At 40.0% G+C, this 15,333-nt stretch overlaps 2 protein-coding genes across 4 annotated transcripts; both read left to right on the top strand.

Annotated features, from left to right (window-relative positions):
- Positions 1 to 178: 178 nt before the first annotated feature.
- Positions 179 to 7,821, top strand: clk2b (CDC-like kinase 2b). Its single transcript, XM_051407449.1, has 11 exons — positions 179 to 689; positions 1,464 to 1,554; positions 1,637 to 1,703; positions 1,790 to 1,906; positions 1,980 to 2,146; positions 3,508 to 3,602; positions 4,809 to 4,938; positions 5,033 to 5,115; positions 5,205 to 5,284; positions 5,372 to 5,462; positions 5,548 to 7,821. The coding sequence occupies exons 1-11, from the start codon at positions 624 to 626 to the stop codon at positions 5,728 to 5,730; spliced, it is 1,170 nt and encodes a 389-aa protein (XP_051263409.1). The 5' UTR covers positions 179 to 623; the 3' UTR covers positions 5,731 to 7,821.
- A 3,758-nt stretch (positions 7,822 to 11,579) lies between these two features.
- On the top strand, positions 11,580 to 15,056 carry LOC127367280 (complexin-3-like). Of its 3 annotated transcripts, none has more exons than XM_051407018.1 (4): positions 11,580 to 11,873; positions 12,195 to 12,538; positions 13,286 to 13,373; positions 13,913 to 15,056. In XM_051407018.1, exons 2-4 carry the CDS (start codon positions 12,297 to 12,299, stop codon positions 14,135 to 14,137), a joined length of 555 nt encoding a protein of 184 aa, XP_051262978.1. In that variant the 5' UTR covers positions 11,580 to 11,873; positions 12,195 to 12,296; the 3' UTR covers positions 14,138 to 15,056. The 3 variants fall into 3 exon arrangements, with proteins under 3 accessions (XP_051262978.1, XP_051262981.1, XP_051262979.1); XM_051407021.1 differs by having other exon boundaries at positions 11,993 to 12,538; XM_051407019.1 differs by having other exon boundaries at positions 11,981 to 12,538.
- Positions 15,057 to 15,333: the final 277 nt, after the last annotated feature.

Here is a 15,333-nt window from a genome sequence, read left to right as displayed (position 1 = left end):
CCGGACAGGTGTGGCAAAACATACTGCAGGGGTTAAGGAGGTGCAAGGAGGAGAGTAAGTTAGTTGAGTGAAACTGGATCTCCCCTCCTTCGCTCCCCCTGACCACATCTTGATTCTCCTCTGAAGACTTTCTCAGGGGGTTGTGACCAAAGTTTATTATTAGCATCTGTCTCTGCTCTCTCTTTCTCACTCTCTCTATCTGTCCTCCTCCTCCTCCTTCGTCTCATTTCTGTCCGTCACTTTCTGTTTTTGTCTGTGCTTCAGCTTTCTTGTTTCCCGTGTTTGATTTCTACTTTTTCTTTATTCCTGTTACGGTGTTTCTTCATCTGTCGTTTTTTTTGTGGCTAGACTGTGTCGTGTCTCTCCTTCACTTCTGGTTTCCGCTGACAACACTGCAGGCTATTTTTTACTTTGTTACAACTCCATGCCCTCTATTTTTTCTGTGCCATTGCTTTGATATTGTATTGTCCCGTCCTCTGTGCTTTTTCTCTCCTCAACTCCTCGTGGTCTAGTTTTTCTTCTGCTGCTTCACCTGCCTTCATTTTACCACAACCTCCCTCCATCCTTCATTCTCTTCCACTCACGCTCTTCTCGTCTCCTGAGTAGCTTTGCACTCCTGCGTAATGGGAAAGACAGAGCTGTGCTCTCTATATAAGGGTTTTCTGGACTGTATTTGCCTCTGCCTCTCTGTGAGTATCTCAGTCTCTGTGCATGCATTTGCTGTGTTCTTGTATCTGTTTCTTACAAATAATTCTGTCGCCTCTGCATCGTGGTGGACCTGCAATCATCTGCACTATGTCTTAATTTTGTCTTTAAGCTCCTCAATTGTCTTACAAGAAATCACATGCAGACTGTGTGTGTTTATAATTGTCACTTGCTCGTCTATTTCGTGGCCCTCATCCTGCAGTAAGTGCCTCCTCAGCACACACTGGGCTTCTCATATTAATAACAGTCTCAGAATGTGGATGGAAATAGAGCTCCTCCAAAGAGGCCAGAAGTCATTTGACATTTCTTATTAACCTCCTTTAGAACAAGCTTGGGTCATCAGGAGCAACTTAAATGTGTAGAAGCCTGCATTCTGGGGGATTTGTTTTTATCACGGCTGCATTAAGAGATTCTGCAGTATAATTATGTTTCCACCTTGCACTGAAGTAGTTGAACTCCACCTGTTGACTTAGTACTCTCCGATAGGATCAACCAATACACATTATCCAGCTACTTATAAAGTGTTAGGACTCAACAGCAGTTTTAAAGAACCTGTCAGTGCAGATTTGTTTGTATCTGCATGCATCAGTCTTAGCCAGGGGTAAATCCAGATCGTGATAACCTTTGACCTTTAGGACCCAGAATAAGATGCCACTCTGTTTATAGTTGGAAAGTGAATAACAGAGGCAGGCTGATCTCTGGACAGTTCTTTTCTCCTTTGCTCCACCTGTCATAAGTGTGGTTGACTTTGTTTCCAGCGGAGCAGCGATGAGGCTGCCGACGACAATGAAAGGGACACTGAGAATGGCCACCTGATCTACAAAAGTGGGGACCTCCTTGAAGACAGATGTAGGTTTCAGTTAGTTCCGAAGTGTTGGCAGCCTTCCTAACAAACTCTCCAGCTTTAATTTCGCCTCAATTTGTCTTTCAGATGAGATAGTCGACACTTTAGGTGAGGGAACTTTTGGGAAGGTGGTACAATGTTTGGACCACAGCAGGTAATTATCTTCATGGTGAAAGTTGGACCAATATGAAATACATGTTGTGTTTATTACTTTTAATAACACAGTGTTTTGACACCCAGAGGAGGAAATCAAATTGCTCTGAAGATCATTAAGAACTTGGATAAATACAGAGAAGCAGCCAAACTGGAAATCAATGTGCTGGAGAAGATCAGCGAGAGAGACCCTGACAACAAACAGTGAGTGAGCTTGTGATGATGTTTCTCTTTTTCTGTCTGAAACATTTCATCTCTGTGTTTCTTCTCCCATCAGTCACTGTGTGCAGATGCTGGACTGGTTTAACTACTATGGCCACGTGTGCATCTCTTTTGAGCTGCTGTCTCTCAGCACCTTTGACTTCTTGAAAGCAAACAACTTCCTGCCTTATCCCATTAACCAGATCCGACACATGGCCCACCAGATCTGCCACGCTGTCAGCTGTGAGTCCAACATGCATCACATTAACTGTACCATCTTTGCTTTTTTCTCTCGCACTCCTGGTTCAGTGTCAGTGGCGACAGTGAGCCGATTATTCACAGCTGTCACTGATGCAGCAGCAAACAGGCCAAGTAGATATTTAGAGGGTGACTGTTACCAGAAGATGATGCACATGTTCCATATTCACATCCCATACCAGGTTAAAGACAATTGTGATTTATGATTATTTGCATTATCAATTAATCTCTTGGTTGTTTTCTTGATTAATTGATTGAATTTAAAGGACCATTGTGTAGGATTTAGTGACATCTAGAAGTGTAGTTGCAGATTGCAACTCACTCGCTTCACCCACGCAAGTGCAAAGGAGAAACTATGGTGGCTGTGCAACTCGCAAAAAATGCGTATGGACCTCTCTAGAGCCAGTTTTAGTTTTGTCCGATCTGGGCTACTGTAGATCCATCCTCAATGGAAGGCAACTCGAGGCATCTGTAGATAAAAACAGCCCATTTTAAGGCAACAAAAACACAAAAAATCTGATGATAGGTGATTATACACTAATTAAAACATAGTTATGCATATTATATTGAACATAAGAAAATATTGATAATGAAAAATACTGATTTATGAATACTAATCCCAGTTTCCCCATTTCAATAAAATTGAAATTTCCAATAACAAATATGACAAATGTAACTGTTTTAAAATGGAAAGATCATAGTACAAAGATGTGCAATGTGCAGAGATAAAATTACAAAAGACTGAGTCAGATGTAGACACTCCCATACACTCTCATATTTATGGGAGGGGATAAGATGTTCAGCTCCCACTTGAGGTCCCGGGTGATGATCGTGTCCAAGAAGTGTTGACGGAGGAGTCACATGGAGGCGGCTGGGCTCTTCCTGGATTCTGCAATCATATCCGAAGATGAGCTCCACATTGTTCCGTCTAGGTCACTAGACGGTCAATCTCACACCTGTAGGCAAACTCATCTCCACCAGAGATGAGCCCAATGAGGGTGGTGTCGTCCTCAAACTTCAGAAGCTTGACAGCTGTACATAACAGCTACTGAGGTGCTCTTACTTACTGGTGAATTGGTCTGTATAGTGATGCAAGGTGGTGCTGAGAAAAAGAGCACATTTATGAGTTATAAATGATCAGTATGATCATTTATGATTCCCTTCTGTTTAATTTAATCAGGATTTCAGCACACAAGCTGGTTTCACAAAGGTTTCCGATAAATGTCTCATGATGTCTAACTGTTTAACCAACAGAAAACTCGACCAGATGAGGGCGTTGGCTGTCTCCTGATAAATCTTAATCTACTTTCCCTCCTCCTCCTCCCCTGCCTCTGTCTCCACTGCAGTTCTCCATGACAACAAGCTGACTCACACCGACCTGAAGCCTGAGAACATCCTCTTTGTCAACTCAGACTACTCCCTCATATACAACTCTGAGAAGGTTAGAAACGACTGCAGGCATGAGGGCTGGGGCCTTTAAGAAAATTAAGGATGTTAAATAAGCAGGGATTAATGCAGGCAGAACAGCCAGGAAGATTGCTTTGTGTTGCGCACTTGGATGCAAATTTTGCTCAGTGAACCACCCACGTGTTCCCTTTAGGTGCACATATTAATCCAGGATGACTGTGGGTTAGGTTCGCTGACCTCACAGCACAATGTGTGGCATCTTTTGAAGAAATATCATTTTTAAATTCTCCATATAATAGAAAAATTCCGTTTAAAAAAGAAAACTTGGCCATCATTCCTATCGGTAATAATAACATTGTACTCATAAGTTATTACTAAAAATATGTCTAATAGGGCACAAAACAGAGCAGTGAGACAAACATGCAGGCTTTAAACAAACCAAAATTAGCCAAACTTATTCGGAATTGAAAACTTTTCCTTTTTGCTGATTTATTGGTTAAACTTTCGTACATAAGTATGAAGCTCCAGGCAGCTGTAGTTAGCTTAGCTTAACATAAAGCCTGGAAGCTGAGGGAAAAGCTAGCTGGCTCTGTCCAAAGGTAATAAACCTGCCTACTAGCACCTTCAGTAATTACCATGTTAAATCTGATTTAATCTGTACAAAAAACACAGCATGTGTGTCATTCGTGCACATTTGATCACTAGATAGTTTGTGCAGTCTGTGTTTATTAACCCCAAACAGAATTTGCTTTTGTGTCTGAATGTCTTTCCACTGACTTGCTACAAAATTCACCTTGCATCCTGGCTGAACAGTAAAATCAAAACTAACTGGCAGCTAATGTTCCTTTTCTTTTAACACATTTGTGCATGCACAGTTTTTCTTTGGAGCTTATTACTTACTTACTGTAAATTTTAGAGCAGGCATATTGGCAGGAATGGATTGTTTTTATTAGTGTATAATCACCTGACAATAGGAATCATTGTTGTTACATTAGAATGAGCCCTTTATATCTACAGAGGGAGTCCACCATGTTTCTACAGTAACCCAGACAAACTATGTTAATAGCACATTTGCGTTTTTATTTGCAGCTACCATAGTTTTGCTAAGAATGGGAGGGTGAGACAAGATGTGTTCACTTGGTTGCAATCTGCTTCCTTACCTCTAGATGTCACTACACCCTGCACACTGAATCTTTAAATGATGAGGTTAGGTTCAGTTTTTCCTTCTGTCTTCTTTCAGAAGTGCAACGAGAGGAGAGTAAATGACACCACAGTGCGACTTGTTGACTTTGGCAGTGCCACCTTTGACCACGAACACCACTCTGCCGTCATTTCTACACGTCACTACCGAGCTCCAGAGGTCATACTGGGTAAGAGATGTTGATTTAGACTAGGGAGTAACCAGGAGCTGTCAGTCCAGTTTAGTTGTTTTTGAAGGTTTTGTCCCTCTTCTCTCTCCCACAGAGTTGGGTTGGAGTCACCCTTGTGATGTGTGGAGTATTGGCTGCATCCTGTTTGAATACTACGAAGGCTTTACATTGTACCAGGTCACCTGTGTGTTTACACTGCTTACATGCTGAAAGTAGGATGATTTTGTTAACATTTTCTTCACTTGTGCGTCTGTGTCCGCTTATAGACTCATGACAACAAGGAGCATCTTGCTATGATGGAGAGAGTTCAGGGACCAATTCCTCAGAGAATGATCCAAAGGAGCAGGTATAACACACTCCTGAACGCTGTAATTTAAGTACAAAAACGCATGAAAACAAACTTTATCTGAGGTGACATAACTTTTTTCCACAGAAAGCAGAAGTATTTCCACCGTGGGCGTCTCGACTGGAGCGAGTGCTCTAAGGCCGGACGCTACGTGAAAGCCAAATGCAAACCATTAAGGGTGCGTTGAGGCAGGTGCAAACACGAGCCAAGTACATTAACACCCTTTAACAACATGTTTCTCTTTTAATCTGTTTTTTTTTCAGAAGTACTTGTTATCACATGGAACAGAGCACCACCAGTTTTTTGGTCTCTTGGAAAGGATGCTGGAGTATGAGCCCTCAATACGCATCTCTCTTTCCTCTGCTCTGTGTCATCCCTTCTTCCTGCCCCTCCATCATCCAGGAAGGAGTCACATCTGGAGGAACAGCTGTGATATGAGCAGATGACCCTGAATAGCCACATAAAGTGGGGACCATACCAGTGTTTTTGTTTCTCAGCTTCATATCCTGTACTTCTAATTTCAATCAGGAGAGACTAATTGAAAGATGGCCTTAAAGGTGCTCCTAAATGTTACACAGGGGACCTTTAAAGAGTAAAAATACATATATTTGATATAGTAAGCACAGTAGGAAAAGTGGAAGATATACTGTATGTGAGGAGTCTTTGGCAATTAGACCCCACTGTGGTGTCATAAATTTATGGGGGTAATCATACTATGAGCCACACAGGAATATTCCCCCAATGGAGTTCAGACCCTTGTGGTGGTGAAAGAGTGAAGAATAATAGCTGGAGATGTGAGTGCAGGTGATCTGGAGCAGGATTCTTAATGAGCTCAGAGGAAGGACCCACTGGACAGGTGGCTGTGAAGACACAGGAGGTGACTGTCGGGTTGAGGTGTGTCATGTCAGTCAGACACTGACAGCTGACAGCAGCAGAGAAAGGAGGATTTGTTTGACACCAACAAGATGATTGGGTTACAGAGGTAACTGAGGTCAGCTGATTGAGTTGTAAGTGGGAAAGAAAAAACTCAAAATTATAAGAGTAAGGCAGGTCAAGGCAATTATTTTCACAGGATGTAATTTCATAAGCAGTTATGTGATTACCGTAAAATTTCTAATAATAGCCCGGGTGTTTATTTGCTTAAATCACTGAACTCCCCCTGCCTTTATTGGGGACAGGCCTCTATTTGGGACAGGCCTTTAATTCCTTTAGCACAAAACTAAACTAAACTGTAACTGCTGCTTCTCATGAGTTTTGTTCAGCAAATTTGACAACTAACATGATTATTATGATCACTTCAGAGGTTTTTTCCGTTTCTCTTGTTTACCATGTTACCGGTAAGTCAGAATGAATTAACATTTTACTTTGGTGTTGACAGTTTTCGTAAAATATAGTGAACGATTGAATGTGTGGAGAATCTATAACTGATCTAATGATGTGCAGCATGTACATATTGACAGAAGTTTAAAGTTTTAAGTTTTCTGTAGGAGATTGAAACGACTTAAAACTCACTCAAGCAGGCGACCCGGTGGGTTTTAAGAGCAAGTTTTATACATCAAGATAATTTCTATAAAATCCAGACCAGGCCTCTATTGGAGACCTGCGTTTATTTGTCAAAACGTGTAGCCACACCAGGCTTTTAAAAGAGACCTGCGTCTATTAGGGACCCTGCTCTTATTGGAAGTTTTACGGTATTTGGCCATTTTGGAAACAACCTGTGAACACAATTCTGATATTCAATTCAATTCAGTTTTATTTGTATAGCGCCAAATCATAACAGACTCTCAGGACACATTATGTCTTGAATTTAAATTGAAAATTTACACACTCAGTTGATACAGAGCATTATTAGCATTCATTTGGCCACCTGGTGAATTTAAGTTCAACATTCACTGTCTTTTAGCGCTGGTTTTGTCTCCACCAAGGGAAATATTTGGCTCTTTAGATGCTAAATTCTTCGTTATTGTCACCGTCTGTCGTTTGTTGCACACAGTAGGTTTGTAGAGATTATTTGTTCTAAAAGCAACTGCCCGGCCTGGTTGAAAACAATGCTGATAACAGTGATGAGACTTAACCACAACCAAGCCCCCACAAGGAATTTTGTGTTGATTCTGGCGACCCCTGTGGACAAACGTGGTAGTGTTTCTACTGCCTCCTTTCATTGATTTTAAGGGGAATCAGACCAAATTTGAGCCGGTGGCAGGCATTAAGAGTAACCATATAGAAATAGCCAATCCTCTTGCTGATGGTCCTGTTTGTTTATGTAGGTCATATAGAGGCATCAGTATTAAATGGACACAAACATGCCAAACCCCTGAGCATATTCATTTAAACATTGATTCTTACATGCAAGATCAACTTCAAAAAGCTGTAAAAAAAACCCAACTGTATCTCTAAAATTTAGAGGATAGATACAAAAGCTTAAGTTATATGATCATTTAAAAAATATATTTTTAGTTTTATTCTCTCAGTCACTTTTGTAATAATTTTTGTATGGAAAGACTTCTTTAGTTGTTGAATAAATTCAGTTGTTCTTTTCTCGGGTTTTCATTGAGGCCTCTCAGCTCATCAGAATACGGCCCATCCGTGTACGTCAACACACACACACATACACACACACACACACACACACACACACACACACACACACACTCCTCTTGTAACTGCCAGTTTACTCGCAGTCATCCTCTGGCATCTTGATCGAGTGCAGAGAGCATGGTCACAAGGCTGAGCGAGTGTGTGCGCTTGCCAGTTTTCCTCTTTAGCCTTGGCAGAGCTGAGAGAGACTTATTGTCAACGTATGTGTGTTTGACTGAATGAGACCTTATTTCTGCAGTGTGTGTGTGTGTGTGTGTGTGTGTGTGTGTGGGCGGGCGGTTGTGTGTACTTGTATGTGTGTATTAGTGAGGGTATGTATAAATGTGTGTGGATGATATTCTTCCTTGGCAATGCTAAAAGTAATTTTAATCTGTGAATGAGCATGAAAGATGCTAAAATTGAAAGAGACATTTTAAAACTGTGTGTGGAGATTCGATGAAGGAAAGTAAATCAATATGTCTTTGTGTGTTTGTGAATAGATTTAATCCCATTTACTTGTTGTTTGTCAGTACAGTACAAAGATTTAACTGTTGTAACACTGTCACTCACAACAGGTAGACATCAGTATATGCCCATACGTTATATAAATAGTATGTATTTTCATTTATATTTGAAATTGTATTTGACTGGTTAATTTGCTCCTCAGGACAATTGTTAAAGAGCAATAAGGAAACTTAGTCAGTGCTCTTTACAAGTGACTGCTAATCTGCAGTCCAGCCAAAAACCTACTAAAACTACACCGAAGTACTACGAGTTAGGTGTTCATTAGCACCCTGAATGAAACCCAATTTTTGGTGTAATTTATTTAAAATCATCACAACAACGACACCTGCAAGCAAGTACGCCTGGATGGAAACCAGTCACCAACTTGGGGTAATCAGGAGGCTGAGGCCGTCCCTGAATAGAGCTTAAACAGGTGGTTCAGCAGGCTGAGACCCTCCTGCAGCGCACACTGCCAGCTTCTCCTCCAGCCTTGGACCAAGAGGGTTATGGAATTTGAGTCGGTGCCAAATCGTTTCTGAATGAATCATCGTCATAGGTTCTCAGCAATAAACCTGAAATCAAAAAAACAAAAATAATTCTAGTAGGTTTCTTTCAGATTCACTCATATTTATAATCTGCTGACTAGAATGAAATATGAGATGATACATGGTTGTGTTACAAGAATAGAACTCCAAGATGGCACCTATTCATTTGAAAAGAAATGTCTCAACCAGTTATGATACAATGTGACCAGGAATTACAAAAAGTGATGAGTGTGATGTCTTGGATAGAATGACAAAAATACTGTTTTTATTTATTGCAGCTTGTCAGTCTGAATGGATGTTTTTTTGGTTTCTGTCTCTGGAGACAAAATTCATAAATATTTAAATTCCAAATAATGAAAACTGAGTAAAGTATGTATTACTAAGTTAAATAGTAATAATGTTCACATAGCACAAGAGTAAATCCCCTAATGGTCATATTTAAATCTATAACTTTGTATTAAATATTTAGCTTAGCTTTTGTTTGTGCAGAAGACACGCCTCTCGTGACTCCATGCATGAGGACGTGTCTGTGTGTGTGTGTGTGTGTGTGTGTGTGTGTGTGTGTGTGTGTGTGTGTGTGTGTGTGTGTGTGTGTGTGTGTGTGTGTGTGTGTTAATGTGTTGGTGTCAGTGTCAGTGGCTGCGTTTCACGTGTTGGACACTGATCCACTTAAGAATCCCTTAAGTGGCTCTTTTTGGTGGGCTTGCATGGAAGCTCTGGTTCTCTCTCTCTCTCTCTCTCTCTCTCTCTCTCTCACACACACACACACACACACACACACACACTAAACAGTGGATTGCTTATCAAAAATACGTTGATTATTATTTTTTGTTACTTGATCCAGCTTTGCATGCTGTAATAAATTGGAGAATATTAACATATTTCAGGTGTAGGGTCCATAACGTGCTCTACCTGTCTGTAGCTGCTGAACCAGAACCAACTCATCCTCTCACCCTTCAGTTGTAAACGCCTGCGCTTTGGATGAGTAAACTGATCCCAGATCTGTTGCTAAACATGAGCTTGAGGAGGCGTTCATCTCCTCTGGGATCTTGTTAAAGGATTAAAGCCTCCTCACCTGTCAGAATTCGAAGTGGTCTGTGTGTGTATGTGTGTGTGTGTGTGTGTGTGTGTGTGTGTGTGTGTGTGTGTGTGTGTGTGTGTGTGTGTGTGTGTGTGTGTGTGTGTGTGTGTGTGTGTGTGTGTGTGGGTGGGGCTGGGGGTGGGGGTGGGGGGTGGGGTAGGTCAGAGGTAAACAAGTGATCGAGTGATTTTAAGTGGGTTGGTTAAAGTGTTAAAGAGGGCGTGTGTGTGATGTCAATGGCAAATAGGGCATTAGAGCAGGTCATAGAGCACAAAAGTCTCTGCAGAGTCATTCAAAGACATTTAATTCAGTAGAAAATGTGCCAAAAGGACATCAGAAGAAGTGCTGGAGCAAATTCACAGAATACACATCGGTGACAGTTTACTTTAAGTCCCCATATTTAGCATTAATCAATATATAAACCTTTAGTCAAATATTTAAAACACACTATAATGAAGCTGTAAGTAGACTGAAATATTTATTTATCTATTTGTCAACAACTATAAGCCCTCCTGTTAGCACCCAGAGGAGGCTGCTGAATACACAGATAATGAATGATAATATAGTAAAACAAGCTGTATAACAATAAGTTAAGTAAACAATTGTTTAAATGGCAAACCAAATACTGCTATATAAGAGGTCTTAAAGTATAATGCTGTTTGTATTTTTCAGTTTGTCACTGTGATTACAGACACACATCTGCAAACTTTTGTGTTTTTCTTTAACAAATAATGAAAAATAAAAATAAAAGCAAATGATTAATTAAAAAAAAATGCACAGATAAGAATTATTAATGAAGAGGGAGAAAGAGGCATAAAAAGACAAACAATGATTCCTTACATGGTCTCTTAAAGGACCAGTGTGAAGTTTCAGATTAAAACTAACTGAATACCACTCGCGTCTGTATTTGACGACATGGGAATGAGAACTGTGATGTGTGTAGGAGAAACTACAGTGGCTGCAAAACTCCAGAAAAACGCAACAGGGCCAATCTGCAGTCAGAGTTTGGTTTGTCCATTCTGGGCTACTGTAGAAACATGGCGGTTCAACACGGTGGACTCTATGGGAGGCAGCAAATGTAGAACAAACCGTCTCATTCTAAGCTAATGAAAACACAACGATTCCTATACTCAGGTGATTATACACTAATGAAAACATACCTATGAATATAATATTCCATTTCTGATAATAGACCCTACTAAATGTTACACACTGGACCTTTAAACAAAACAATATTAGCTGCTGACTCAGGACTGACTCTCTCCATCCGGGTGTCTCTTTGTTTAATTTCCTCTCTCCAGATCTTCACCGCTGAATATCCAGTGAACCAAACACTGATTATGTTCTCTTAAGGAAGTGAAAAGGTGGTGGAAGTTGAATGGCCCTACCAGCTACCCCCAGCCTACTTAATTTAGAGATCATTTTCAGCATTTTAAGAGCACAAATGAGAAATATAATGACATCAGGTCTGTGAACACATCCATGTGTCACTCAACATGACATCAGCTAAAGTCTGTAAATCTTAGTCACCAACACGTGAGTCATCGGGTGCATTCGCTGCCACAGCTAACGAGATTCCCCTCATTAAGTCCTTTAAGTGGTAATCTGTATAGGAGAGTGTTGAAGAGCGAATCGGGTCTGGAGGAGGAAAGCAGAAGAAGCAGAGGCTGAAACTTGGACCACAAAACAGTACTTTTCTGCTGTGAGGGCCAAGGAGCACTGGGACAACATCTTCAGAGTCTTCTGTTGTATTTCTTCCCGTTTTCTCTGATTTGTTCTGAAAGCTTTGGAGGATTGCCTGTTGGCGGTGGATGCCATCTGGCTGGAGCTTTATCTGGGTTTTATGCTGAGAGCCTTTGGCCAACTGTGGTTGCTTGCATCGGTAAGAAAACTGTGGACTGAACAAACATGCTAATATTAGTGTGTGGATAAATAATGAGTGAAAAATAACATTATGTTTGTTCTTGTGTGGTTTCCATCTTGGTCAAGAGCACTAAGAAGTGCTTCCCTTTCCTCTAGATGACAGACACTTCATATGCATATGTAATCTTTTATAAGCAGGCGTGTGTGTGTGAGAGTGTGTTTACTAAGTCTGTGTGTCTGAGCCTTGTCTGAATGCTGTCCTTGTCCTTGGCATGTCTCAACCTGAGTTATTGCCGCCACTGGACGTGACACTGTGTGTGTCCTAACTTTGTCCTGTCAGAGCAACCCAACATGAGCGAAGGGGGAAACCATTTTATGTTCACCCGCCATCTGTCAAAGAAGTAGCAGTTTGGTCAATCCCCCCCCCCCCCCCCGTCCCATCATGGAGTCTGTGGTGAGGGTGAAGAAGTCACTGAGGAGGCCCATCAGGAAGTTGACCAGCTGTGTGTCAGGGGTGAAGGAGAGGCAGTTGTGTGCCAAACCCAGGAACAAGAGAGGCAGAGGTGGGGGAGGAAGAGGAAGAGGAGGATGCAACAGGCAGGGGAGGACCCCTAATCTCCGAACTGCCCACCCCAAAGACCCGTCGGTCATCTGCTCATACCAGGCAGACCTGGAGAAGGAGAGGCAAGTGGACACATAATGTAGAAACCGCACTGTAAAACACTTCATACGAGTTAAAGTCTTGTATTAAAAATGCTCTTTGAGTAAAAGTACATAAGTATTATCAGAAAAGTTTACTTAAAGTATTGAAAGTAAAAATACCGAATGCAGAAAAATGGTCCCTGTAGATATTAGTGTTACTGATGCAGGAATGTGTGAGCAGCGTTTTACTTCTGTAGTTGGTCAAAGGAACAAACTTTATTTATTTATTTACTGTTAGGTAGTCTCATAAATAACAATGCATTGTATTTTATAAATATGTAATTATATGTTCTCTACAGAAAATCTTAATCTGTAAAGAAACTGCCATATATGTAAATGTATATTAATATAAAGTACAATGTTTTCATCTAAAATGTAGCAGTGTAGAAGTGTAAAGTGAAATAAAATGGAAAAAGTATCTCAAAACTGTGCTTAAGTACAGTATTTGAGTAAATGTACTTAGATATGCTGCATCAATGAAAACATACTGATGGAACAAGTTGTTTTAAAAATCTGAATTTGGTGAAAACCCCTTCATTAAACAACACGTGTGCTTTCAATTCACATTGTTTTGTGTCTGTACCAGTTTCCCTTTGCATTCATTACAGGAGGCAGCTAAAATGAATTACTTTAATTCAAGTCACCTGTGCTGTGGCAGAGATATTGCTTTCATTAGATTCTGTCAGTAATATGTCAGGTGTATTTGTGTTTCGTCTGCTGTGTTTACAGGAAGCTGCGGGAAGCGATGAACGCTCAGAAGAACGCGGAGAGAGCAACTATGAGAGCTCACTTCAGGAGAAAATATCAGCTGTCTGAGGTCGGTGGAACATCCAAGCTTCACTTCAATGTGTTTCATAACAATTACTGAATTACTTTGAAAGTTACACATCTGTTTTTTAAAATTAATTTCCTGTTTTAAAGTAAACAATTGTATTATTTCAAACACATGTAAGCCACTTATAACTGTCCTATAAAGTATAATGCCATTTTCACCACAGAGTATAAAATGCTACAGCAACTTAATTCATTAAACTTAGTGTTTATATACCTGATTAACCTAAAACTGTGTAACATTCAACTGTTATTTATTACAAAAATACAAAAATCAGCATGATATTCTATCACCACGTGTATTTTGATGCAGTTTCAGCTTCAGATTGAAAAATTCTAAACTCTATGCCAACAAAGACAAAATCATACTTTACAGGTGTATATTTTCATTTGTTGTAAATATACTCGATGTTGGTGTTGCATGGGCATATAATATAATATAGACAAATAGGTCTAGTTGTTATTATTTTGACACACTTTCAGCCTTTCAACCCTCTTCTTCTTCTGGCTTTCCTTCGCGATTAGAGCTCTAAGGACACAAACCACCTGAGGTCTGTTATAGGGAAAGTGTCGCTCCCCCATGAGCTGTCGAGGATCATTCATCCTGAAACCAAAACCAAGGACAACGGCTTCAACCTGCTGAGTGCCTTCCAAGGCCTCAGCTTCGGCCCAGCGGCGCTCACAGGGAGGAAACACAGCAAGACGTCCACTTATACACCAGCAAGGGGGGACTCTTGTAAAGTCATGTGATCAATACATGATTACAGGGCCGATCGGCACACTGCCTTCTGGTTGTGTTAGTTGGTTAAAGAAATGCAGGGAGAATGCCATCATACATGATTGCTGCTCACAGACAAACAAACTGCATCATCTTACATGAACATACAAACTCAGTCCTGTTACCATGGTTACAGCATCAAAAGTAAAAGTAGAGAAATGGTCCCAGAGAGTGTTTATTATTTTATATGATTAATAGTAATGTGTATGTTGCTTTTTACAGCTCTAGATGTTTAAAGTTGAGCAAGTTTTTACTACTTTATACATTATTAATCCCCACAATGCAACATATTTTATAATATCAGCATGTGTTTGTAGCATCGCTGTCTCGTGAGAACCTAAAAAAATAACCTGTTCATGAGCTCTGAAACACAGCTCGGCTCACAGCTTTGATGATACATACATTATATTCTAGCTAATCTGAGGGTTTTTAAATAGGCTAGTTTATTTATCTTAAGAAGTAGGAGAATTTTGTCACCCCATTAAGGATCCTTTAAATCCTTCAGTTTATAAATTTCAAAGATATGTGGTTTTCACTGGAAATGAAGGGTATGAATTTACAACTTGTAACTAAAGCCTCTGAAATGTAGGGGAGTAGAAGCATAAAGTTGCATAAATTGGAAGTACAAGTACCTTGAATTTACTTGAAAAATGAATTTTAAATGTACTTCCAGCACTGCCTGTTACACACAATGACATCGTGTCATTCAGACTTTCTTTTTGTACTTATTTTTTGTCTGTTTTGTAGCAAGAATAATACAGCCAGATGGTTTAACATCTTCTATAAAATGCACTAAATGTAAGTAGGTTGATCAAACCTGTAAATGTAATGAATTCCCCGATAATAACCTTATTAATACACCAGTCAGTTAAAGTTAACTCACAAGTGATGTCAGGGTTTAACTGATAATACAATAATGATATTAATTAATAAAGGAATAACACATTTTTCTTAACCCTAATGTTACATTAGGGGTCAATATAATTATTAGATTATCATTTACATTTAGATCCTCATTTCGTTATACTCTAATTGTTATTATTTTATACTATTATATTATCTATAAGCTACTGTAGCTAGTTTCTTCTTACAGGGTTGTCTGATATAGATCCAACTGTGTGATCTATACACAAGTAAGGAACCTCAGGGTAACATTTTTATCACAAAT

Source organism: Dicentrarchus labrax, unplaced genomic scaffold (genome assembly GCF_905237075.1).
Source record: "Dicentrarchus labrax unplaced genomic scaffold, dlabrax2021, whole genome shotgun sequence".
Classification (NCBI taxonomy): domain Eukaryota; kingdom Metazoa; phylum Chordata; class Actinopteri; family Moronidae; genus Dicentrarchus; species Dicentrarchus labrax.
The sequence above is the reverse complement of the archived record's forward strand: the minus strand, read 5'-3'. Positions and strand labels throughout refer to the sequence as shown.

Excerpts from the sequence above, each read along its gene's own strand:
- clk2b (XM_051407449.1), top strand. The coding sequence starts at position 624 with ATGGGAAAGACAGAGCTGTGCTCTCTATATAAGGGTTTTCTGGACTGT. Across the intron at positions 3,603-4,808 it reads TCATATACAACTCTGAGAAG|AAGTGCAACGAGAGGAGAGT; the intron begins GTTAGAAACGAC and ends GTCTTCTTTCAG. Across the intron at positions 5,285-5,371 it reads AGAATGATCCAAAGGAGCAG|AAAGCAGAAGTATTTCCACC; the intron begins GTATAACACACT and ends TTTTTTCCACAG.
- LOC127367280 (XM_051407018.1), top strand. The coding sequence starts at position 12,297 with ATGGAGTCTGTGGTGAGGGTGAAGAAGTCACTGAGGAGGCCCATCAGG. Across the intron at positions 12,539-13,285 it reads GCAGACCTGGAGAAGGAGAG|GAAGCTGCGGGAAGCGATGA; the intron begins GCAAGTGGACAC and ends CTGTGTTTACAG. Across the intron at positions 13,374-13,912 it reads GAAAATATCAGCTGTCTGAG|AGCTCTAAGGACACAAACCA; the intron begins GTCGGTGGAACA and ends CTTCGCGATTAG.